Source organism: Squalius cephalus (assembly GCF_949319135.1).
Source record: "Squalius cephalus genome assembly, chromosome: 17".
Lineage (NCBI taxonomy): Eukaryota > Metazoa > Chordata > Actinopteri > Cypriniformes > Leuciscidae > Squalius > Squalius cephalus.
This window is the reverse complement of record NC_137138.1, coordinates 20,334,880-20,361,927: the sequence shown is the minus strand read 5'-3', so window position 1 is coordinate 20,361,927 and position 27,048 is coordinate 20,334,880. Positions and strand designations below refer to the sequence as shown.

At 35.7% G+C, this 27,048-nt stretch overlaps 2 protein-coding genes and 1 long non-coding RNA gene across 5 annotated transcripts in view; 2 read left to right on the top strand and 1 right to left on the bottom strand.

Annotated features, from left to right (window-relative positions):
- The first annotated feature begins 1,867 nt into the window (after positions 1-1,867).
- Positions 1,868-12,287, top strand: LOC307145147 (hydroperoxide isomerase ALOXE3). Its single transcript, XM_079848007.1, has 15 exons — positions 1,868-1,925; positions 3,694-3,874; positions 5,158-5,371; positions 5,462-5,543; positions 6,827-6,916; positions 7,030-7,145; positions 7,252-7,424; positions 7,516-7,659; positions 7,757-7,960; positions 9,263-9,349; positions 9,462-9,631; positions 9,712-9,833; positions 11,105-11,205; positions 11,305-11,475; positions 11,582-12,287. Exons 2-15 carry the CDS (start codon positions 3,737-3,739, stop codon positions 11,759-11,761), a joined length of 1,992 nt encoding a protein of 663 aa, XP_079704133.1. The 5' UTR covers positions 1,868-1,925; positions 3,694-3,736; the 3' UTR covers positions 11,762-12,287.
- A 2,245-nt stretch (positions 12,288-14,532) lies between these two features.
- Positions 14,533-27,048, top strand: part of LOC307144338 — a 28,589-nt gene continuing 16,073 nt past the window's right edge. The window contains exons 1-4 of the long non-coding RNA XR_013818726.1: positions 14,533-14,804; positions 15,668-15,725; positions 16,368-16,417; positions 16,541-16,586. This is a non-coding gene — a long non-coding RNA (uncharacterized lncRNA). The remainder of the gene's footprint in view (positions 14,805-15,667; positions 15,726-16,367; positions 16,418-16,540; positions 16,587-27,048) is intronic.
- The window catches only part of st6gal1 (ST6 beta-galactosamide alpha-2,6-sialyltranferase 1), a 41,221-nt gene continuing 32,610 nt past the window's right edge, over positions 18,438-27,048 (bottom strand). For all 3 annotated transcript variants that reach the window (XM_079846649.1, XM_079846651.1, XM_079846650.1), the window contains 2 exons: positions 25,651-25,825; positions 18,438-22,467 (listed from right to left, as the gene is read on the bottom strand). In XM_079846649.1, coding sequence (XP_079702775.1) covers positions 22,190-22,467; positions 25,651-25,825 — 453 coding nt within the window. In that variant the 3' untranslated portion in view covers positions 18,438-22,189. The remainder of the gene's footprint in view (positions 22,468-25,650; positions 25,826-27,048) is intronic.

Genomic DNA, 27,048 nt, shown 5'->3' with positions numbered 1-27,048 from the left:
ATGCAAAGCTTGCACGCCAATGTGTGCATTGGCTCATTTTATCAATACTCGAAGATGACAGGCTCCCTAAGCGTGATCCCAATCAGTCGACACGTCGACTACGTCTCCGTTCCCTCCTTCAGGGAATGAGGGTTACATACGTAACCGAGACGTTTTGTGAGTTTAGTTTGAAAATTTAGATTTGTGTTTAATGTTGTGAGAAAATGGGTGAAGGTTTCAAGAAATGTGTCTTAGCAATTGTGAAAAACTGAGGAGAAATGTAAGAGGTGGTGAACAAGGAGGAAGAGGATGATGAGGAGGAAGAAGAGCAGGTGTGGAGAATTAGCTAACAATTACAGATTTTCTCGATTGCTTAAACACATTTCCAAACATCCTATTTTCAGGTCAAAATGAAGCTCTACACTCAAAACCATTCACTCTTGCTGAAAAACCAAACTTTGCCCTCAGACATCACACACAAGCCCTCACAATTGCCCTCAGACATCACACACAAGCCCTCACAAACACACACACTATAGCCTTACACACTGGTGCAATAAATTCAAAACAACATTTCCAAATCTGGTAATCTATGTTGCTATTGATTGGTGTGTGATCGATTTTGACTCTTAGTGTTTCCACTTGGGTAATTGTGTGCTAACTGAGCTGAAGCTGTCCTGACTTGAGTGAACAATATTGAATGCTATGCTTTCTAAATGACAACATGGTCTAGGAAATGAGAAATGAAGGGATTTGTGTGTAGAGTTTTGACAGTTCAACAAATCTGACTTATGTGTCAAAACAGGGGAATAATGTATATAGTTTAGGGAAATGGGTGCGCTTTTAGATAAATATCATTATGGTTTTTAAATTTTAGTTCAAAAGCCTGGTTATAGTTTTTAAGCAATCAAGAAAAACTGTAATAATAATTGTTTTCGGGGCTGGATCTGGTTTTTCCCTTTGCCTGCAAAGATGATATTGTCTGTGATGTGGACAAAGTCCTCAGGTCGGACCCGACATGAAGACATGATGCTGAAGCAGAATGAATCTCTCACTGACCTTGAACTCAGTTGCAAAACTCTTCTGAGTGACTGTAACATGCTTTTCTTTTTTTTTCTTTTTTTTCTTTTTTTTTTTATAACATGCTTTTCATTTAGAGTTTTTTTTACTGTAACCTTTTTGGCTTTTGCAGTTTGGTCACTGTATTTTCACAGTATGCAAGTGCCGAATATACAGACATTCAATACTATACAATATTCAGTACAATACTATAGCCTACTTGCAGTGCATATACAATTTTTTCACCTTACGTAAGTTGTCATTACTATAGTTTTTTACATAATTGCTAAATATATTTACTTTGTTACAATATACTTTTTTTCTGTAACTGTGTGCTTTGGATTCTGTGTTCTCCATTTTTCTCTGTAGTGTCTAATGAATGATCTAGTGCTTAGTATTGACTCGCTGTTTGTATGATATTAAAGCATTGTTTGATTTTGAGCACAGATCAAATAGTTTTGAGGCAATCGTTTTATTTTGCCAGAAGAGTCAGAGGTTCTCTGAATGTGGTTTGAAGTTTTTTTTTTTGTTTAAGGTTTTGAGAAAGTGAGTGATGGTTTCAAGAAATGTATTTAGCAAATGTAACATGAACATAATTATTTGCTGATCCACTTTACACTTACAATACACGTAAATGGAACGTCAAAGTAAAGCCAGCAAGCTTATGCAGACTACATAACAAGTCACAACGTTTCACGTGCCACTAAGTCACAACCATAGACGGTCACAAATTACTCTTCAGAATTCAGAAACCATAAACGCCAGAGACACCCGGAAGAGCGCGCGCCAAGCCTCTTCACGCATGTGATTGGCTGAGGTGTGATAATGTGATAAACTGAGTTCCATCAGTGCGCTCGGCTCAGATCTTCAGCTACAGTATTGGCACGGTAAGTTCATGCAATTTTACTTGCGCATTTATTGTCTTTCGTGTTGTTTTTGTACTGATCGTGTCATGTGACCGCGTTGAAAGCATAGTTTGAAACATATTGCACCGATGAGAAGAATACTCCTAAACGTTGTAATAATCTAATCAAATCTAATGAGATTTAGCTTTAGAGTTCATTAAGTAGGCTAAGTTATATCAAATAATGTTTAAACTTTTTAAAAGAGTAAAAACGTGTTAATTATATCATTTTGACGTGCTTTAGTTTTTAGATGGAATATCCTATATTTGTTTATTTGGGCATATAGTGCATTTACAATTCAAATTCGGAATGTCGTTTTTGTCACATCTAAGGTTATATGCAAATATTTGCAAATAACGACCATAATAATGTTACCATCTTCTAAAGATCACGATGATATTACAGTTTTTCTGAAATGCTAAAACACTAAACCCCATTCTCTGAACCAAATTCTCAATAGCCTAAACCAATTGGTCGAATACTCTTTCTGTAAAACATTAAACAATTTCAGGTAGTTAAAACCCTGTTTTGCATATCGCACTCTTTTTTCAAAACTCTAAACACATTTTCACTCACTAAAACACATTTCGCACTGTGATGCACTTATGTTTCAAAATGCTAAACACAGGGAGGCAAAAGTTAAACACAACTGCAACACAGTTGTCATCGTTTATACACGAGTCAAAATTGTTCACACTTATTTCTAATGTTGTGATCAAACCAACTGTACATAATACAAGTCAGTTCAGAGTCCCAAAATTGACTCAAAATGTTGATACCAATAATGGATGGTAACAATAAAAGAGGGAGAGAAGGAAGAGTATGTGTAAAAGAGGTTGTGAACAAGGAGGAAGAGGATGAGAACGAGGAAGAGCAGGTGTGGATAATGTTGTCAAGGCTGGATCTGGCTTTAGGGTTTTTCCCTTTGCCTGCAGAGATGACATTGTCTGTGATGTGGACAAAGTCCTCAGGCCGGATCCAACAGGAAGACATGATGCTGAAGCAGAATGGATCTCTCACTGACCTTGATTCTGCAGTTGCAAAAATATATAATATTCAGTCCAATACTATACTTGCAGTGCATACAGTATACAATTTATTCACATTTCTACTGTAAGATGTCACTACTATACGTTTTTACATAATTGCAAAAATTGTTTACTTTGTTACAATATACTTTTTTCTGTAATTGTGTGCTTTGGATTCTGTGTTCTCCATTTTTTGATTTTTTGAAAGTGAGTGATGGTTTCAAGAAATGTGTTTTAGCCATTCAGAAAAACTGTAAAAAGTTATGAAAAATATGAAAGCACTCTCTGAATTACAAATAGTTAAAATATTTTAAACTTATGTGTGAAAGGGTTAATATATACTATTCAGTGAGATTTTTGTGATTCATGCACCTGCGTAAATGATTATGCCCTTTTTGCCTGCTGTAAATGTAAATGTAAATGTAAAATATTAAATATCAGATCTCTTGTATCAAATTCGCTGCTAGTTGGAAATGAACCTTTCTTATCATTGGATAACATTTGAATATTCTTTATACATCCATAAATTTTCCTATTTTTTTCCATTCACTCCACTGCTTCCAATTTGTTTGTGTTTCCTTCTTCATTTGCACATTATTTTGCTATTTTCCTTTCTAATATTTATTTTAAATGAACTACATTTCATCAGTCTTGAACTCTTGTGAGTGTGTGTACTGTAATGGTCTGGCTGTTTTCGACTCACACATGATTTCCATTCATAGGCCACACCTTTTAATTATTGGGAACTAGCCTATATGCTGAGAAATGGATGGCTTTCATGTGACCATTCGAACCTCAGCATCTTCTCTCTCAGGAACGTATGGCAGCATTTGGATCTCGTTGGTTGGTACTCTGTGCGAGAGCCCTCCGGTAAAAGTGGACCAGCGTCTCTTGCCAGACTCAGTAAGACATTCACCTTTTTTGAGAAGACATCGCATGGCTCTGAACACAGATGAAATTAAGGAAGTTAACAGAACAGGTTTAACAGTTTGCAAATACGATGAAACCATAAGAACATAAGCCCATACAGCAGGGTTCACCAATCTCGGTCCTGGAGAGCCGCTGTCCTGCAGAGTTTAGCTCCAACCAGCTCCAACACACCTGTTTGAAAGTTTCTAGTTTCTGAGACCTTGATAAGCTGGTTCAGGTGTGTTTAATTGGGGTTGGAGCTAAACTCAGCAGGACAGCGGCCCTCCAGGACCGAGATTGGTGAACCCTGCCATACAGTTTCAGAAATGAACTTTTTTACTTTCATGGAGGTTAAAAGTCTCATACATTTCAAATACATAAGTAGTTGTAATGCACAAGATATTATAACACAATAAACATTAAATAATTATGTTAGATTATGTACTGTTAAAAAGTTTGATATGTATTTTTAAATATGATAAAATATTCAAAATCGTGAAATAATATTACAATTTAAATTAGCCTAACTGTTTTTTGTTAGAATATTTTAAAATGTTATTTATTCCTGTGATCAAAGCTGAATTTTCAGCACCGTTACTCCAGTCTTCAGTGTCACATGATCCTTCAGAAATCATTCTAATATGCTAATTTGCTGCTCAAGAAACATTTATTTTGATTATCATGTTGAAAACAGTTAATATTTTTCTAGAAATAAACCCTGAGACCCTGAGACATTTTTCAGGATTTTTTGATGTATAGATGGTTCAAAAGAACAGCATTCATTTGAAATAGAAATCACATTTTTACTGCCACTTGATAAATAAAAGCTTTAGTTTCTTTTATTTTTTTAAATCGCAAGCGCACACACACACACACACACACAATTTTTTTTTCCCCCTCTTCATTTCTCCTCTTCTGCGGTTTGCTTTCTTATCTTACTCTCTAATAAACTTGCCATTACAAATATTATTGGCTCTTTGACAAATTGCTTTTGTTCCTCTTTTGTAAGTCGGTTTGGATAAAAGCAACTGCTAAATGCATAAATATAAATATAAATAATCAAAAAAATATAGTATCTAACAGCTCCAGTTCACTCCAGTACCTGCTAAGGCACTTTAACCCACACTAAACCCAACTAGATATGCCTATCATGTAATATATCAAATGACTGTTACAGTAACCGAGTCATTCACAATGGCAGCAGTCTTTAATACTGTGATCCCATAGTAAATTAATCTAGCACGAATGCAAATGTGCTGTTTTTCTTTTCGAGACAGGCTTGTACAGTTGTCATCAAGCCTAAAGAGGAAGTTGGTGTAGTGGTTCTGTTGAGACTCCATCTTGAGGCTCAGCCTGGCTTTCCGGACCTGGACTGGCACTGTCGGGATGTGCAGGTGAGACGGAGTTCTGAGGATCCTGAGATGGAGGTTTTTCCTTGCCATAAATGGATCCGGACAGCAGATGGTTGCGTTGAGCTTCGGAACGAGAAAGGTGGGCTGTGTCTGTTTATTTTCTTTCTTTCTTCAATTATTTTCTTTACTTTATATCAAATTCTCTCAATCTTTCCCAAAATTCCTTTAGCTTGTCTGAAAAAGGAGGAAACATTAGCAATCCTAATCGATCACAGGGAGAGGGATCTCCAACATAAACAACAGTTTATCAGGTAAAATATGTTTTACTCATCAATTAGAGCTGCACGATTCTGGATAAATTGAGAATCACGTTTTTTTGTTTCAAATTAAGATCACGATTCTCCCACAATTCTGAATAGACAACTAAACAAAATAACATGTAATTTACCAGAGGTTCTGAGAAATGAATTGCTGCAGTCTATTTAAAATGTTTATTTAATATGAATAAATTATTTTAAAAAATCGAGTTGAGTGAATGATTCAATGACTCATAAATACTTCGCATGTTTCATTACTGGATGAATCAGGCTGAATCCGAAATCGCCCCCTATACCCAAAATAGAGCGTTATTTGAAGGGACAGCCATTTTTAGTGGTGTCCGAAACCGTAGTGGATGTAAATTGAGTGCATTCTGTGTATTGAGTGTTATTCAATCCCACATCGCACTGCAATAACCAGTGTACGCTCAACGGCTCTCCGAATTCGCTCACTCCTTTTCATTCACTTTTTCAAGTAAACAGTATTAGTGGACTAACATAGGGAATAGTGAATGAGGGTTTAGGGGTGATTTCGGATTCAGCCTCAGCCATTTTGAACGAATCTCTTGACCGAATGATTCAATGGCAAATGCATTATCGCCACCTACTGGTGTAACAATGTAATCAATACAATTATTATTTGAAGCACCATGTTACTTTCAGAAGGTGATATGCTCAATTATGATAGCTTCCATAAAAATCATTGTTTATATCCGAACTATATTGAAGAGTTCAGATGCAAAAGCCTCTAAGTGCCATCTGAAATTTTCTTCTAGAATTATCATTTTTATAAAGCTTGTATATTTAAGTTAAGTAATTTCACTTAAATGACAATTAATAGGTAATTTGCATTGCCATTTAAGTGAAATTATTGAACTTAAATATACAAGCTTGATAAAAATGATAATTCTAGAAGAAAATTTCAGATGGCACTTAGAGGCTTTTGCATCTGAACTCTTCATTTATATATATATTTTTGTTGTAGTTGATAAATTGAATATTTGCAACACTGAAATAACAATACTGTGTTGTTGAAAAGACTGTTTGTGAAGCTGTTTGATACCTATACATGATAACTGCTCTCTCTGGGTCAGTAGCAGTGCAAATTTGAATGTTCTGGTGTGATTTTATCAAAGGTTTAACAGACAAAAGCAAATAGCTGTCATTTATCGTGTGAACGTGTCTAGATTCACAATCTTTTAACAAATAATCGTGCAGCTATACTTGTCCTTCCATCTTTTTTATTAGTTTAAAAATAAGTTGTTTTTTATCTATAGGTGGGGCACATTTGTTGAAGGTGGTCCTCACTGTGTAAACATGTCCAGTGTGACAGCTCTAGGACTCAATTTGAGTTACATCCGTCAACGGTATGGTTTCACTATATTAAAGATTCAATTCAAACTAGTTTGATATTATTTCAGTCTTATGTCACCTGAACTGAAATTCACAGTGGGATATTTTCACTTTGTTTGTCTGTCAGCCCAGTTAACAATGTGCACTACATGAAGGGTTTTATTGAAAGAAGAACATCTTGGAGAAGCCTACAGGAACTTGAGACATTCTTCCTTTTCAATGGAAGAGAGAACAACGTTGCCAGTATGCCAAACAATTAAATTGCATTTTACAAATTACAGTAATAAAACTATATATATATATATATATATATATATATATGATTTTTTGCTGTGCATTTTTCTTGTAGGATATGTTCAGGATCACTGGCATGAGGATGCATTCTTTGGATATCAGTGCCTAAATGGCTGCAATCCTTTGTATATCAGACAGATCCATAACCTGCCACCTAACCTGTCTGTCACTTCAGAGATGGTCAGACCTTTTCTACCAGAGGACTCATCATTGGAGCAGGAGATGGAGGTGTGTTTATGTGCAAGTGTGACTTTTAGGGCATTTGTATTCATCACTTTGTAATATAATTGTCATTGTTTATAACTTATATTTTCCACAGAGAGGACATGTGTATCTTCTGGATTATGAAGTGCTTGATCAGCTGCCTGCTAATATTATCAATGAGAAAAAGACATACTTGTCTGCTCCCTTATGTTTGCTGCATTACAACAGACATGGAGAACTAAAGCCCATTGCCATACAAGTATGGTTTTATAAGGACTTGTTATTGTAATAGTCAGCAATCTGTGATTAGTTACACAAAATGAAAGCTGAAATCTTAAACTATACTTATATTTCAGCTTCAACAGGTTCCTGGTCCACAGAATCCTGTTTTCTTGCCCTCTGATGCTGCACTGGATTGGTTGTTAGCAAAGATGTGGGTCCGTAATTCAGATTTTCTGGTCCATCAACTACTTTCCCATTTCTTGCGCACTCATCTTTTAGGAGAGGTGTGCTGTACCGCTACGCTCAGACAGCTGCCGGAGATTCATCCTCTACACCAGGTAGAAACAGACAATGCTCAGCCCAAAAATACAGAACAAATTAATTCATATTCTCTGCAGAACAGTTATTTACAGAAGCCCTGAAGGCAAAGGTGAAATAATTTCCTATTTATTTTTTATACTGTGTGAAAAATGTGTTTCAATTATTCTACACACATATCTGCCACATAAGAAGGAAATGCATTGGTAAATTGTAATTATGACATAAAAGTCATAATTATTGCATAAAAAGTCAAACTTATGAGATGAAAGCCATAATTTAACAAAAAAAGTATTATTTTGTAAACTTTTATTTTTTATAGTTATATGGAAGCCAATTTCCTCCATATACTCAACAAATATCATGCTTTGGTAAATTATAATTATGCATACTACATCATAATACATACTAAATCAAAATTATTAATATAAAGTCATGACACGAAAAGTATACATTGACTTTTTAATGTAATGATTATGATATTTTATATCATGATTTCGATTTTTTAGAGACCTACCAATTTAGACTTTGTCTCATAATTGTGCTTTAGACATTTGTATTTCATAATTATGACTTTCCATGTCATAATATTGACATAGTATCTCCACAGTTTTATTCAATAGCTAATTTTTATGTTGGATAAAAAAAAATTAAATGTTGAGTTAATACAACTTGCAATTACTTAGTAGATTCTATTCTGTTCAATATTTTTTAAGTAAAGTATGATGAGTGAACTCATATATTTAAGTATAACAAAGGTTTTCTTGTTCATTTTTAATAAAATTGATCCAAGTTGGATTTACCTAAGAATTGTGGCAAAAATGGCTAATGAACATTTTAAGTAAATTCAACACATCATTTTTTTCATTATGGTTATTCAAAGCATTTTTTAAAAACAAAATTCTTATATGGGCTTCCATATAATTACTTTTTGCCATCATTTCAACTTATGTCATCATTTTGACTTTTTATCTCTTAATTATGGTTTAATATCTTATAATTGTGACTTTTTATGTCATAATTATGATTTACCAAATCATATTTCTTTCTTATGTGGTAGAAATGGTCTTCCATAAAAAACCCAAAACAATCAGAAAAATAATTTACTTTTCTTCTCTTTACAGACATGTACGATATAGACAATTCATTAGGCACTGAAATAAAATTCATTTCACCCATTTTGTTTTAGCCTGCCGTTCCGGGCTTTTGTGGTTAATTGATCATTTTGATGATTTAAAGAGTTGGGCCTCACCATGAATGGACTTAAGAGTGAAAGTTTGATTTCTATAACTAAACCTATAAATTGTGCCTTTGTTTTTCAGCTCCTGATGCCTCATATCCGCAGCACACTTCAGATTAACATTCAGGCTAGAGCCACTCTTCTGGCCACAAAAGGTGTTTTTGACAAGGTTGGTGTGTTTATTTTCTACTGTATACTCTGTGAAGGGAGTGACAGAGAGAATCTATTTTAACTCCTGATTTAGTTTAATTTTATACAGTTTATGTTTCTGTTCTCTATAGTCAATAGCGTGTGGCCTGGAGGCAATTCCGCTACTGATGGCTCGAGCAACACAACGCCTCACCTACAGCTCAATGTGTGTGCCAGATGACGTAAAAGGGAGAGGACTGGATGCACTACCTATCTGCTATTACGCTCAAGATGCTCTCAGGGTCTGGGACGCTCTACACAGGTACATCATCAGCATCCAGCATTTTCTGAATCTGTGTCTTTAGGTTTGAAGTAAGCACATGATTTGCATTTCCCATTCAGATTTGTTGCAGGCTGGATTCGTTTGTATTACTCTAATGATGAGGACGTCCAGCATGACTGTGAACTACAAAACTGGATTAGAGAGATCTTCACAGAGGGATTCCTTGGCCTCACTCACATAGGTTTGTAGGGGAATGACAGATAGGCCCTGTTTACACCTGGTATTAAGATGCGTTTTGGTCGATCGTATCACAAGTGTACGACCCTAAATACAGGTGTAAACAGGGTCTAAACCATTTTGAGCTTGTCCACTTTGGACCACTTCCAGAGGTAGTCGAAAACGCATTTGACCGGATTGCTTTTGTAGTGTAAATACTCATGTGGTCGAATGTGTTCGAACTGCCACAGAATGCGTAAACATTACGGGAAGTGCACTAGCCAGACGGGATTTAAACTTTGTCGGCTGGAGACCTGAGTTTGGTTTGATAACAAAAAACGTACCTAGCACAATGTTCTCTCGCCATTCCTTTTTTCTAACACGCACTCCTCCGGTCGCATTCAGATGTGAATTGGGCAAGCTTATTTTGTCCATTAGATCGAAAGATATGAAAAAACACATACATAGACCCTCCCTTCAAAGAAATCAGGACAGAAGTAGTTGAAAGTTGACAAAAGAGACGGATTAAAACACCAGGTGTAAACGGGTATGTGTCTCCCTTGTTTACTTGTGAACCGATCAACCAAAACGCATCTTAATACCAGATGTAAACAGGGCCTTAGACCACATAAAGAGACCAATATGCTCAGTGAAGACCAGGAGTCAAAGTTGAAGTCCAACAAGTTGACAGAGAGTTTACTAAAGACAAAGTTCTCCACACTTTCATAGGCCATAGAAAATGAGTAAGAGGACCCAGCCTCAAATTAACTTAGAGTCATATAGATAATCAGTTGATGTAATTTCTACATTTTTTCTTTGTAAATGTCTCTGAAAACATCAAATAACAACCTTTTTATGACAAGGCTAGATTAGTTCAGGTAAGATGTCATGTGGTGCAACTCCCCAAAAACAATATTTTTTTATAAATTAATAATTTATGATATATGAAAAAAAATAAGTGTATAGCTTGAAAAATATATTTACATTTTTTAATAATAAGAATTAAGATATATAAACACGTGTTCAATGTTTAAGGAAAATATTTTATTATATTTTACTTGATGGTTACACCACATCAGAGTAATTACATTTTATTACATTTATAAATGTTCAAAGCCATATGAAACCAACATGAATACAAAGATTAGGCTTCTAAGAACCTGAAACTGATTTTAAAAGATTCTTTATCATGAACACTTTTACACGTCACTTTTACTATCCATCTACTCCATATATTCTTCATAGTGATGTAAAATGCATAAAATGATCTTTGCTTTGCCTTCATATCATCTCTAGGAGTTCCACAGTCATTTCAGACCGCATCTGAAATGTGCAAGTTTGTAACCATGGTGATCTTCTCCTGCTCAGCTCTTCATGCAGCTGTGAACTTCTCTCAGGTATGTTCAGTTATTAATAAATGGACAGAGGTTCTCCGAAGTAGCATATTATGTCAACTTAGCTAATGCAGATTTACTAAACTCATTCTTCACATTTAGTTGGATTTTAACCTTTGGATACCGAACAGTCCAGCGGCCATGTCGCGCCCCCCTTCTCAGACCAAAAACTCATTGTCTGAGGAAGATCTTTTCTCCTTCCTTCCGGAGATGAACTCCTCTTGCCACGTCCTTAGTGTCCTATCTCTACTGTCTCAGCCTGCCATTGACTTTGTGAGTGTTAACACTGGCCTCCAGAGTATCGCTGCATGAACTTTATACTGTATATTTACTGTAGGATGCAGATGTGTTATTCATCTAACCATTACTTCCTCTATAGGTACCATTGTGCCATTATAATGAGTGGTACTTCCGCAGTGGTGCAACCGTCAAACTTGTGGAGGAAGTCCAGAGAGAGCTGAAGATGATAGCAGAAGACATCGCAGACAGAAACAGCCGGCTGGTGTTGCCCTATCCCTACCTGTCTCCTGACTACATTGAGAACAGTGTGACTATTTGAGTTCACTGTCCAGCTGAAAATTGTGTCTGCATTGTATGGCCTGGTTTCACAGACAGGGTTTAGATTAAGCCAGGATTAGGCCTTAGTTTAATTAGGACTTTTAAGTGAGTTTTATAAACGTGCCTTAGAAAAAAACATTACTGGTGTGCATCTTGAGACAAAACAATGACTGTGGACATTTTAAATTATGTTAGTGCAAGTTTCTTTCAGATAAAACAGCTCAAATATGTATTTTAGTCTGGGACTGGCTTGAGCCTTGTCTGTGAAACCTGGGGTATATGTATGCAACTAAGTCAGTTAGAAGTTTTGTCTTAATTTCAGCTATACTTACATTTACAGCTTTAAAAGTTTGATGTTTGAAATTTTGGGCTTGCTCTCAACAGTAGGCTACTGTTGATTAAGAATCAACTATCAACTAAAGAATCAACTAAAGAATCAACTGCTGTGTTTATTACATGTTCCAATGAAGAATATATGCATCATTCATTTTTCAAAGAAAATACAAATAAAAAGTAAGGTCATGCCAAAAGAAGGTTTTAGTCTGTTTGTCATTGATTAACCTAAAATTAATCAGTTTACCCTAAAAACCTGCTGTGATGACCAGGTTCTGTTTTTGTCATGTTTCTGTTTGGACTTTGTTTTATTTCATTCAGTCTCCTTGATTCTGCCGGTGCTTATTATATTCAATTATTCCTAGCTTGCTTAATCATTAGTTTCCTTGTTTCAGGTGTGTTGTCTTGTTAGTTTGTATGGTCCCTCTCGTTGTTCTCATTTGCCTCAGCTGTGTCTCGTTCCCTGATCCCTTCTGTGTATTTAAACCCTGTGTGCTCTCTTGTTCCTGGTCAGTTAATGTATGTACATTCCGTGTGCGTGTACCTGTTTCCCGTTCTGAGTTCAAGTTTACTGCTGCATTTAGATCCGACTACCGTCTTTGCTTCCACGAGAGTCATGACACCTGCTATAACAAAAAAATGTGCAGCTATATCACTCCCGGCATTAATGGAAATACAAAGTTCTGTCATGAAACTAGATGGCACAGGCTGATAGGTCCTTAACTCAATCTGTTTGCAGTTACATCGGCTGCATCCAAAATTACATACTTTCCTACTAGTAGGCACAAAACAATATGTGACAAAAGAAGTTTGTCCGAATTCACAGTATACTCATAAAAGAGTAGGCAAAAACTACCCGGATGACCTACTTCTTCTGGCGAGATTCTAAAGTGTGAATATGATGGACACTTTACTATCCCATAGTTACACTTTATTGTAAGCCGGTGTCATTGTTACAGTGTTATTATATATTTAAGTACTGAGTAATAATAATTAACTACATGTACTTACTATAGGGTTAGGGTAGGATTAGGATTTAGTTAGGGTTAGTTGCATGTAATTATGCATAATTTGCTGTTATTGCTATGGTAAGTAAATGCAACAACATGTAACAAGGACACTAAAATAAATTTTCCAATTTTTGTATTTTTTATAATACAATTATATTTCATTTAATCATTTTTAAAGCATTAAATCATATTTTCACATTGTTCCTTAATTTGACAAATTTACAAAATTGTTGGAAATCATGCACATAAAAAAGGGTATTCTGTTCACAGGTAGGATTTACCTAGATTTTTTTTTTTTTTTTTCTTCACACATCGTCTGTCTTGTATTTAATCTCAAACATGTTCTTAACTGAATAGGCTACTTTTAAGATTAAACGCCTGGGGATGAGACCAAATAAAATCTATGCATAAATTGCATTTAAAAATTAACCAAATAAATTAAAAGTTATGTTGTTGTTGTTTTGGGGGGGTTTTAAATATACTGGTATGCCCTCAAAAAAAAAAAAAAAAATCTACAAATCTGTTCATTTTAATGAAAAACAACCCCTGGTACAAAATAGTGGAAGAAAATGAAGAAACATATTCATTGGGATGTATAGTACAGGCTTGAAGTAGGCCTACAGTAAGTTGAAATATATATAAATCTTGCGGTGTCTTCAATGGCAGAAGGGGTGTCTTCAGGAGACTTGTGTGGAAACAGTCAGGCGCGTTTCCCATTACAGATTTGCGCAAAACTTTTGCGATTTTTTTCTAATGTCGACAAAAAACTATTGCGAAATGACAGCGCTTCCATTGACCGATCTTATGCGACTAAAACTTCATTTTTTCCTCTCGCGATAAGTAAAATCATTCCAAAAATGGCAACGGACGTTGGTAGGTTTATGTACTATATCCCAGCCACTGCACTAGCCATTATTATTAATCGAAGGAGATGTATGTGTGTTTTCCAAGCATTAATGGTAAGGAACGACCCTTGTGAGCGGCACATATGAGGTGTTTCTGGGTGTTTCTCCCTCATATCTGCTTCGAGGTCTTGATTGTGGCATTTATTTGAGGTTTAGAATCCATTATTCCTTTCGTCTTATATGAATTTAATAAAGAACTCGGTCTCGTATTCTGTCCACATACCGCGTCATCTATGTCAAGTGACCTGTAAAAAAACTGTTTCCATTGCAGTTTTGCGAAATATTTCTTTTTCGAAATGCCTGAAAAACCACCTCATGCGAGCGTAAAAACTTTTTTGCGATAAATGGGAGTTTTTGCGAAATTGACGTGTTTCCATTGGGCGTATTTTCAATTCGCAATTTCAATTTGCGCAATTTGAAGGGTAATGGAAACGCGGCTAGTGTGTAGTTCCGTTTGGTGCCACTAGTGGCGTGGCGCAAATAGACACTTCTATTTGAATCACATCTTTTTCCTGCGTCACGCTTCCAACGGTCATCCAACTGTTGACACCTGTTCGTACGTACATCTAAAACTTGGAGAAGAATCGACATTCTTGAGCTAGCATGTTTGCGTCGAAACATTTTTAAGCATGTAGTAAATGTACAGGTTTCCAATTTAGAGCTAATCTAGTTAAAATCCACAATATAATTAATTTTGAGCGTGTGCAGGTCATATGAAGTCATTTTGTTGCCTTTCAGCGACAGTCGGCAGATTAAAGCAGTTTCAGCTTCAGGGAGCCATCGCTGCTATATTTAGGTGAGATGTTTTTCTTTTCATTTTTAATTTAAAGTTAAGCTGTTTTTTGTCCAATTTTAAACCTGTAGCGCACATTTATCCTTTTACAGTTAATTGTTGTCATCACACTAATGAGTGTGTGACACACTGTGTGACATCCCGTAAACTTAGCAGACCCTATTTAAAATCATTAAACGCCAATTTATAATACATCAAAAACTACTGTTTAAATAAATAAATAACGTTACAAACTTTAATAAAAAACAGAATAACGTTAGTGGCCTATTTTTCAAAGCACTGATTGACCACTGGGCGGCGCACTAGTCCAGCAATTGTTTTAGAAACATGTAACAAAGCCATAGACTGGAAAGACTGTATAAAACAAGAACAAAACGCATTTATTATTATAATTTCATTTTGTCTAAAATATTATATATTAAGCTGACCAGATTTCTGAAATGGAAATTGCCGACATTTTCTAGTTCAGAGGTCAAAATTATCATTGAAATCTCACTTTTTTTGTCCATCAATTAAAAACGGGGACATGTGTTTTTTTTATTATTATTACTTTTTTGTACTTTTCAAATGTTTTGTTTTATGTCTGTACTTGTGGAAACACAAATTCTGTGCTTTCTTAAAAAAAAAATGTGTGGCATATTATTGAAACGTTTTGACTTAATGAGCCAGGCAGGTTGCTTATTAATTTTCAGTGTAATATATCCTCATATAACGTTAGCCTAGTTGTATCTCAGCTTGGCATGGCTCATATTTGAACGTGGTTCATTCTAAGTTGTTTCTTTACCTTTTCTAACTGAGAAACAGTTAGGCTATCAGAATTCGGCAAACAGTGGCTGCAGCTCATAAATGTTTGTTTTTTTGTACAGGAAATGACATCAGAAGACCACCATTTACTCTTCCGTTTCTTTGTGCAGTGCAGGACAGGTAATTACTATCCTTCTAATTGTCCATTAACGTTAACTAGAAATTGAAAATCCATAAAGATTCAGTGATGTCATGGTTCTTGCACAGCCTGAAGCATGTGACCACTAAGCCACTCCTCGTTAGTATAGTGGTAAGTATCCCCGCCTGTCACGCGGGAGACCGGGGTTCGATTCCCCGACGGGGAGATGCAAAGGTTTTTGCCTTGTTAATATTATATTAATAACATGTAATAATACTGTAATAATAATATATTACTACAGCATAGACTTTCAATGCACTTTTTAAACAACTTTTTCTAACATCAGAATAAATATGGCCAAATACATACAATTTTATAAACAGACTCAGATTGCCTCAGAAATCTGTGTATGCGTAAAATATGCAATATTAAGTGGATATTAAGGAATATACAGCACAAAAATGGAAGTATGTATAAAACAAAGTGATTATACCCGTCACAATAATGTAACTAGTGTCTGTTTCTGTAATGTCTTCATACACATTTGTATATCCTTTGTTAAAGCTATCAAACAGTGAAAAGAGTAATAAAATAACTAATTCCCATTAATTTCCTATGTGCTCAAATGCAATGGCTGTTAGAAAAATGATTTAGCTGTTTTTGTTCCATTTAACATTACACAGTGAACTCCTGAGCTCCGCCAGATAGAGAAGCCTTCTTTTGAGAGTTCCAGGTCAGTAGGATTAATTAAAATAGCACAGATAAAATAATAAAGTTGATACATCCTTGTATTATATTTCTCAAAAAACAGCTGCTGTTGTAATGATTATTACTGTGTTATTACTGTGTATTTCAGGCTTATTCAGCTAAGAGGCACCATGGAGCTCCTCGTTAGTATAGTGGTAAGTATCCCCGCCTGTCACGCGGGAGACCGGGGTTCGATTCCCCGACGGGGAGACCAAAACTTTTTCTTTCTATGATAAAGATAATCATGAATTTTGTATAGGCCTATTAGGGTTTTTTTTTTTTTTTTTTTTCATAATACACCATATTAAAATCCCTGGAAGAAAGTGACAAAATTACAGTGTAGGCAGTAGTTGTTTTATTAATCTTTTAATACTTGCAGTGAAGTGCTGTCCTGCATTGAATATGACAGGCAGGTTTTTTTTAGTACGTTTGTCAGGAGACAATATAATGTAATTTAATAATATGTACATGTTGAGTCTTTTTAAGAGAAAATGAGAAAATTAATTTTAAAATCTTAGTGAAAATTTAAATTAAAATGTATTCACATTTTAATAGAATTTTATTGATGCACTTAAAGCAGTGCTTGACTACGGCATCAAGCGTTTTTGATACAAATGGCAGAATTGCCTATTTTATAAATTGCTTCTTGTTTTAAGAAACAAGTTTGTCAGTTACTAGGATTTATCACATTACATTAGAGACTTTACCACATTACTGTACAGTTTTGCATATACAGCATATAATTGAAACATTAACACTGACAAAGTTATGGTGGCACATTATTTATACATAGGAAGAAAAATACTATGGAAGTCAATGGGGTATATCAATTGTTTGGTTACCTACATTATTTAAAATATCAACTTGAGGGTGAGTAAATGATGACAGAATTTAAATTTATAAGTGAAATATTCCTTTAACGGAGAAATATAAGTTTATGCTTGCCTTTTTAGAGCACACAATGTTCCACTTGTTCACCCAGGAATAGCCTGAAGTTGTAAACCATGTATTAAGCCAGATTTATCTAAATCTGTATCTGTTCCAGTAACTTAAAATAGCAAATGAGGTGAAATGGCTCTTTCCAATCTGCTGTAATTGAAGGACATTATTAGATGTCATCCAAGTAACATAATATCCAAAAAACACAAAGATTCTGTTCAGTCATGCTTCATTTTTACAACCTTCATCACAGTCCATCAAGTCCCACGGTTCATGTGAATTACTTTTATGTGTACAACAACTTTGGCATTTGAATATTAACAAACAGTAAATCGATTTAAAGAATTTCTTAATGTCGACAGAATGCTTAAAGGGATGATTCTTGAAAAATTAAAATAAATTTGTCATTGCATTGGAGAGGCCTATGAAATATAAATAAAAAAATAAAACGTATATACATTTGACAGTTGTTCACATGTGCATAGCCTAGATTAGTTTGATTAATTTGAATTGGTTTACCCATGCAAGACATGACAAAGTAGTTCATTTACAAGAGACACATCTGAATTATACTTGAAGTAGTTTAGTCTGCAGACATTTTATAAATGAACAATTATTTGTTATCCATTAAAAAATACATTCTATGCTAACTAATTTCATTTCTAAATATATTTATAATACTAATCTGCTGTATGCTACTGTGGTGGCAAATAATTTTACTTCATGTAATGTGTGTGCTTGCATGACAACAGACAACTGATCTTAGTGGAACATTACATTATCATATATGAGCTGAAACGATCGCTGCAACTATAAAGGTGTTACATGTGCATATTTGGTCTGGAGAATGAGAGATCATTTCTGTCTCCTTATATAGATCTCCTTTCTCTATTAACTAACATGAAAACAGCAGAGTGAGGTGTGAGTGATGTACAAAAATGGCAGGCCGCACCTGGCGAGTTTTCCCTTCGCAGCTTTCGCAAAACTCCGATGTCTTTATGTGAATGGCCTTCTTGCAAGGATAAAGTACTTCAAAGACAAGTGGGCTTGGTTTTCGTTGCAGTCTCATCACTAAATAATTAATTTCCATAACACTACAAATTACATAAAAATTCCTCTATCAGAAAAAACTAAGAACAATATAAATAAGGTTTAAAAGGAAGAAAAAAGCATGATTTCACATTTTAACAATTCAATTCACAATACAAGTTTACAATTCAGAAGCGTAGAAAGTATGATATTTTGATTTTGAAAGCAAATGGGGTCAATTTCATGTTAACTGAAAGGAAAAAATAAAGCCTATTTAGATCTAATAAAGCCTATAAAGTCTGTTTCTAAATTAATAATATATGTATATTACGTCCTGTCCCCACATCATTCAGGATTCATACTAGCATCTATCACTAGACGCAGTATTTATGTTTCGGTATTTACATAATGTAATCTGTGTGTTTGAGTAAATAGAAATGGATGAGATACATTGACACATCCTGGATAAACATTATAAAACGATACTACTAAAAATAAATGCCCTTTTCCTCCTCAAAATGCAGAAGTATATCTGCTTTTGTGTTTTAAGGGCTTACATTGAAATTGAATCTGTATAAAACAGGACAAACATGCACATTCTCTGGTTTCCTTCTCACCAAGTTCATAAATACAACTAAATACAAATTTATCACAGGTTTGATAGTGCAATTTCAGTAAAGCATGCAAGGACATTCTCCACGGCCCTACGGCTGGTTACAGAGTGCTATGAGAGGAAAGGCGTCACAGTGTAAATATACTGAATGCATACAGATCTCCAGGCCTTGAAATACAGCTTTCATTAAATACATTGATTAAAAGCATTATTTTGCTAATAGTATGTGTGTGTTGGCAAATAATTTTACAATATTGCATGAATGATGTGCTAGGATTGCAGTTGCATAAATCGAAAAGCTGCACATTATGACCGCGGCAGGCTGGCTTTGGACATGGAGCTTTGCGCGCTACACTTTTATGGACAGAATCTTGGCTACTTTCTAACAAAGAGCTTTATTTTGTCTAATAATCTGGATGTAGATTTACTGTGTTTGTAAAATGCCTGGATGGTCATCAGCAGTGTTGGGGAAAGTTAATTTTAAAAGCAATGTTACAATATTGCATTACTCCCTATAAAAGTAACTAATTGAGTTAATTTTGCGTTACTTTTTCTCACTTGGGCTGGGCTTGCTTGTTTTTTAATAATTTTTTTTAAATAAATTTTTTTTAAAAGGCCTTTTCACATCTGTACAGTAGAGGGCACAGCTCAAACAAACCGTTCAGCTGTGCTGCCATTCTGGAGTAGTTCAACGCTTCAGCAATAAAAACAAAGTAAATTAAACACAAATATTATGTTTATCTAAAGTCATTGTATGTCAGCAGCAAAGACACTGGTTAATACATTTGTGTTATTTAACATTTAATTATTGCAGGTTTGTGTAATATTCTGAGTTTGCATTTCACTGTTTTTATTCATTTTGAGGAATAATGAATCTGTTTTTGAGCAAAAACTCACATTAAGTCTAGAACTACAATAACCATTAGGGATGCACCAATACCACTTTTTCCAGAACAAGTCCGATACCGATACCTGTATTTTCCTAGCCTGGATGCCAGCCGAACTTAGCCCCGCCCACAAAATTTTTAGGTCGGGAAGTTCGACCTAAAAATTCTGACTAGAATCTGAGTATGACGACGTCTGGCTAGTATTTTCCCTGAATTTGTATATTGGGTAGAGAAACCAAAAGAATATGAATCATATTAGTTGACTTAATTTTTTAGTAAATATATATTTCCTTTAGTTATTATCATTCTTAAGCATGTTATAATGTATGAGCTTATGTTACTTTCACTGTTCTATTGCTCTATCATATTTTATCTATCATTTAATTGCACAGCACATATTTAGAGCAGCTCCAGCAGGGCTCAGTGCTGAGGATTGGGTCAGTGGTACAAATGTTTAGACACCAGTGAAATATCACAATTCTAATTTTTAAAATTACAATTTTGATACTACAGCAAAAACTACTAGCTTAATTAATGTCAATTTGAAACATTATTAAAGGCAAGTAAGCAATCAGTAATAAAATAACAACAAATAATCAAATTACAAATAGCACAACTAAATACAATAGAACAAAGAAAGGCTGCAAATGAAATAAACAGCTGTTTTGTTTTTTTGTTTTTTCAGGTAGGTGATGATTTGAAATAAAGTAATCAAATGTGAAATAATACTGCATATTAATCACTGTATAAATTAAATATAGATGAATCTTTATACAGTTACAAAAGTAATTCAGTCAATAGCAGTGACTGATTACTTTGTATTTTGTAGTTTGATTAACAGTAAAAAAAACAAAAAAACAGAGCAGGTTTATTAGGCAGCTGTCCTTTTTAGACCAAATGCATGGATCCAATATAGCTTGCCCTACTGTACATGTGTTTTCTTTGTTCACGTTCATTAAGATATAACCACCTATGTTAACCAGGATACTCGCCAAGACGGATATCATTTTGTGTGAATTTGTCCGTTCAAGTACAAGATGTGATAGAAAAGACAATTCAATTTGTGCGCTGTCTGTGGCAGCTTGAAACTTCTTGACCTGCAAACGTCCTGTAACATAAATCACGTAACAGTTCGTATTTTACGATTTAGTTTTAATCGAAATGATGCATGTTTACTGAGTGAACGATCAGCAATCAAGAGCATGCAACAGAAGTGTGCTCTCTCTCTCTCGCTCTCTCTCGTCAGTTAACAGTAGTAATACATGCCTTGTTTTACCTTTGCCATTTACATATCCGACCGAACTACAAACTTTCCACTGATGTCTGTGAAAAAGGTATGCGCTCGACAAGCTTGCGTGTCTGTGCTGCTGTACTCTCAATCTACTGCACGTTTTCCGCTAATCAGCTCGCGCACCCACAGCTATGTAGGCGTTACTATATTTTGTTTAATATTACACTAATTAGATACATTTACTTCATAGACAGCCTTCTCTTTTATCCCCATTATACTCTCTGTTGTCAGTGTTTCTTTGTCTGGACACAAACACTCTACACACGCTGCATGGTATTGGTTGTTTGTATCGGAGCATTTTTATGAGTACAAGTGCAGTATCAGGCCCGATACTGGTATTGGTGCATCCCTAATAACATCATGTTCACACAGCGCACACAACGCCTCTGCACGTACTCCCAATTTCTCTCAACATGGGGACAGGAAAGGTGGGAAAACAAAGTAGCTTCCGTTACTTAATTGAAAATGTAACTCGGATATTTTGTTGCAATTTTAAAAGTAATTTGTTACTTTACTAGTTGATTGAAAAAAGTAATCTGATTACGTAACTCCCGCTACTTGTAATGCGTTTCCCTCAACACTGTTCATCAGTTCTTTTGACATCAGTGCTTTAATGTGTCACATTAGGCAGTGTTTAAGTCAGTGGCTGCATCTCACATGAGAGGCAGATATGTGGTGTTAAGATCTTTTTTCTCTTAATTAACACCAAACAGCATAACATTTACTCCTATGGGACTAGTTAGGGATTGATGGATGGTAGTTTACACATACAGAACTTGCCGCTATATTCAGCATTTTGTGTCCATGTGAATTATAATAATGTTATTATAACGTTATATTATACTCCTAATGTTTAATGTGTTAGTTTTTCATTCTCCTCCAGTAAACCGACTCTTGATCTCAGAGACCAGACTGAATGCTTGTTGCAGTTGTAGACTAAATCATGTGCTTTACTGTTACATTCTGAAAGTGTACAGAGAAAATCAGTTCACCCTCAAATTATGTCTTTGACTGAGTGTTGGAAGTGGAGCTATGGGTGCAGTTAAATGTAATGAACCCAGGGAGAGTGACTCTGCCATATGTATAGATGTCACGGTCAGACCCCTGATTCATCCTCTTTACCAGGTTCTTCTCGTATAATAATGGGTGGTAGGCACCTAGGGTGCAGGCAGCATCACTGAAGCGCTGGTAGTAGTGGCACAGCTCGGTTTTCCGTCGCGAAGGCAGGAACTCATACACATGTACCACTTCACAGAGGGACATCATTAAAACTGTGCCTATGGAGGTAGAAGGAAAAAATATAGGTACATACAAAATCCACCACAAGTCAAGCCCCTTTTAAAAGAAATGGATATGGAAAACAATTGTTCAATGGAAACAGTTTTTGCGCATTTACAGTCACCTGACGCAATGACGTGGTATGTTTGGACAGAATAGGAGACAGAGTTCTTTATTAAATTCATAAAAGACAAAAGAATTACAGGAATACTGAATTCTAAACCTCAAAGAAATTGCACAACCAAGACCTCGAAGCAGAAATGAGGGAGAAATGCCCAGAAACACCTCATACAGTAGGCTATATGTGCCGCTCACAGTATAAGTGTCTTTCCTTACCATTAATGCTTGGACAGCACGCCTATCTCCTTCGATTAATAATAATGGCTAGTGTGGCGGCTGCAATATATAAACCTACCAACATTCATTGCCATGACTTCTCGCGAGAGGGAAAAATTTCGTTTTAGTCACATAACATCGGTTAATGGAAACGCCGTCATTTCGCAAGTTTTTTATCAACATTTAGAAAAAAATCGCAAAAGTTTTGCGCAAATCTGGAATGGAATGGAATCTGCCTATTGTCTTGCTTTCTTTGAATTTGCGGTGAAAAAGTTTTTATTCCACTATATTGAATACGTCAGCTATATTCACTGTTAGATTATTAGATCATTACACTAGCTTCACTCAAAACATAGCATGCTGATTAAAGCTATGTAAATGCAACAAGAACAGCAAAAACATGTTCAATGACGTTGTACACACTTTGAAACTGCAGTGCGCGAGCTTAGAATAAACAGACCGTTATCGTTCACTGGTGTGGATGCAAATATAGTTATTGTTATAGTTATCTTTTTAGTTATTGTTGGTGTGAACGGCCCTTTAGAAATGAAACAGTTTGACGATAAATCTTGTATTATTATCGTTATATATTTTATTTGATTATGGCGATTTGAAAAACTAAGTGTAAATACTTTTCAGCATTAAGAAAAGTTAGCAATAATCTCATGCAGGCGCATCATGCAGTGTAGGTTTCGTTTTGTGTGAAAGCATGATGGAAAACAGCGCTGAGAGAAATTTTTTCTTGAGAATGTATTGATTAATTTTATGAATGTATCTCTAAGGGGAGCCGACTGTCTTTTCATCGTCCCTCCATGTTATGCCTAATAAAGCAGTGTTTTTTAAGCGCAACTTTGCTTTGTTTACAGAAGCTACCAGAGAAACAGCTCTTTTCTTTCCTATTCCAGAAGCGCAACCTACCCTCAGAGAATTCATTTATATTTCATTCAAATCTAAACCTATGTAGAACTGTTTATGGAGCAGATAATATATATATTAGGGGTGTAATGGTACATGTATTCATCCCGAACCGTCACGGTACGATGCATACAGTCAGACTACGAATAAATTCAGTCAAAGGCGATCAACACTACAATCCAGAAGGAGGGAGCGCACTGTAATGCAACGCTGTTTGCTAACAGTTTGCTCTGTTGTTAATTGTAACCTTTAATATTACAGTAATGTGCAAGAAAGAGCTCCGTAATTATAGTTTACAGCATTAGCTGAGATAGATTTTTTTATCCTTAAGAAAATGTTAATTATAATTGAATTTATTTAAAGAGAGACACAATTTGTTTAATATACCACTTTAATAAAAAAATGAAGAAAAAAGCAATTTTGTGTTTAGTTTACTCCCCCCTTCTGAAATGTAAGGTTTATTATTTTATAAAACTTATTTTTTGGGGGTCAAAAACCCACAACATTATTTTAAAGGAGAACTCCGGTCAATTTTAACATTGAGCTCATTTTTTTGTCAATTTGGAGTGCTGTCAATACAGAGAACAACGACAAAAATCGGTGTTGCCTACACCGTGTTATCCTCTTTTTAAAATTTGCACCCTGTTGACTTCAATGGGGCAATAGTTAAACCTGCTTTTAGCCTCTTAACATCCTTGATGTGTCATTACAAGTGCACAGGTCATGTGAGTGATTCCTTCAGAGTGAACACGAGTGAATCTGACTGCAGTAGATGTGAAGGATATGTATAAAAATTATGTTATTTAAGCCAGCGCAAATACCTGTGTTTACATCCTGTTTTCGGTTGAAGTCCAAAGTAGTCGATTGCCGAGTTCACACGCGTGATCATAGGTAACTAAACCTATGCGCGTGAACTCGGCAATCGACTACTTTGTCAACAGGGTGCAAATTTTAAAAAGAGGATAACACGGTGTAGGCAACACCGATTTTTGTCGTTGTTCTCTGTATTGACAGCACTCCAAATTGACAAAAAAATGAGCTCAATGTTAAAATTGACCGGAGTTCTCCTTTAATGTTTATGCAAACAAAAAGTGCATAGTGCTGCTATTTTTTGTTTTTGTTTTGTTTTGTTATCGACATAAAACTTGAAATTATTTCAAGTGTGTGTATCAGTACTTGAACATTTCCAGCACAATACCATGATAATATTGATAACCATGATCATTTTGGTCACTATAATCATGATATGAAACTTTCATATCGTTTCATCTCTACTTCACAAGGCTGCTTCACAGAGCACACGTTCTTGCTGTGTTGCCATGCCCATATATTATAACACATTTCATTTTGGGGCTTGTTGTTTGAGCTTGGCTCATAAAGTGATCAGGTTTATGGAGTTATTAAAGTAGACAGGTGCGGGTTCAAATGGTTTATATTGAAAACAAGACCAAAATATTGCAACATTTTAGTCTTGTTTTCAATATAAAGCATTTGGATTAATTTTGATTTCTAATAGGCTTGCCTCTTTCTTTTTCACTGTTTTTTTTTTTTTTTTAGCAAGATCTGGCAACATGAATGAGTCAGGCTCATAACTCTTTCCCTGTGGATTTCTTGCACCAAGCAGCAAACACAGAAGAGAGGCACATCTTTTATCTGCATTTAAATAGGTCATTAACAACTAGTTGTTCAGCTTGGTTACGTAAACTGCGTAGCATCTTTTTTTTAATGTGATTGTCACAACCTGCATTTTTGGGGAGTTAAATCAGATGTAGAATGCAATTGTCGCTTCCATAAATTACTAAACTGTGTACAGAACAGGATTAAACACTAAAAGGTGAATTAACAATTAGCTGCAGTGTATACATGACCATAGTTTGTGGTTTCTTAAGCATTTATGATGTTTTTTTTTAAAAAAACGTAATAAAACTTACCCAGCAGGCCTGATGAGGGAGGGTTTTTTTGTATAGTCTCATCCATATTGTCTTGTATTCGCTGCCACAGCTGCCATTCCATCCGTGGGTGTATAATATAAAATGGCTGTTGAGGGTGTAAGCGTCGATATCGCTGATACTGTTTAAATATTGGGTAATCTGTCTTGTTGAACCACTGAAAGCATAACAAAAGGAGGATTATTACATTTACCCAAAATTCATTAATGAAATCTAGAATGCTTACAAATATTAGTAAAAAAAAAATTATTTATATGATACAGCTGCAAATAAGTATTTGAACACCTGAGAAAATCAATGTTAATATTTGGTACAGTAGCCTTTGTTTGCAATTACAGAGGTCAAACGTTTCCTGTAGTTTTTCACCAGGTTTGCACACACTGCAGGAGGGATTTTGGCCCACTCCTCCACACAGATCTTCTCTAGATCAGTCAGGTTTCTGGGCTGTCGCTGAGAAACACGGAGTTTGAGCTCCCTCCAAAGATTCTCTATTGGGTTTAGGTCTGGAGACTGGCTAGGCCACGCCAGAACCTTGATATGCTTCTTACAGAGCCACTCCTTGGTTATCCTGGCTGTGTGCTTCGGGTCATTGTCACGTTGGAAGACCCAGCCTCGACCCATCTTCAATGCTCTAACTGAGGGAAGGAGGTTGTTCCCCAAAATCTCGCAATACATGGCCCCGGTCATCCTCTCCTTAATACAGTGCAGTCGCCCTGTCCCATGTGCAGAAAAACACCCCCAAAGCATGATGCTACCACCCCCATGCTTCACAGTAGGGATGGTGTTCTTGGGATGGTACTCATCATTCTTCTTCCTCCAAACACGTTTAGTGGAATTATGACCAAAAAGTTCTATTTTGGTCTCATCTGACCACATGACTTTCTCCCATGACTCCTCTGGATCATCCAAATGGTCATTGGCAAACTTAAGACGGGCCTTGACATGTGCTGGTTTAAGCAGGGGAACCTTCCGTGCCATGCATGATTTCAAACCATGACGTCTTAGTGTATTACCAACAGTAACCTTGAAAATGGTGGTCCCAGCTCATTTCAGGTCATTGACCAGCTCCTCCCGTGTAGTTCTGGGCTGATTTCTCACCTTTCTTAGGATCATTGAGACCCCACGAGATGAGATCTTGCATGGAGCCCCAGTCCGAGGGAGATTGACAGTCATGTTTAGCTTCTTCCATTTTCTAATGATTGCTCCAACAGTGGACCTTTTTTCACCAAGCTGCTTGGCAATTTCCCCGTAGCCCTTTCCAGCCTTGTGGAGGTGTACAATTTTGTCTCTAGTGTCTTTGGACAGCTCTTTGGTCTTGGCCATGTTAGTAGTTGGATTCTTACTGATTGTATGGGGTGGACAGGTGTCTTTATGCAGCTA

Bases quoted from the DNA above. Each gene is read 5' to 3' on its own strand.
- LOC307145147 (XM_079848007.1), top strand. From the start codon at position 3,737: ATGGATGGCTTTCATGTGACCATTCGAACCTCAGCATCTTCTCTCTCA. The intron at 6,917-7,029 runs GTATGGTTTCAC...TTTGTCTGTCAG, and splicing joins TTGAGTTACATCCGTCAACG to CCCAGTTAACAATGTGCACT. The intron at 11,206-11,304 runs GTATGTTCAGTT...CTTCACATTTAG, and splicing joins CAGCTGTGAACTTCTCTCAG to TTGGATTTTAACCTTTGGAT.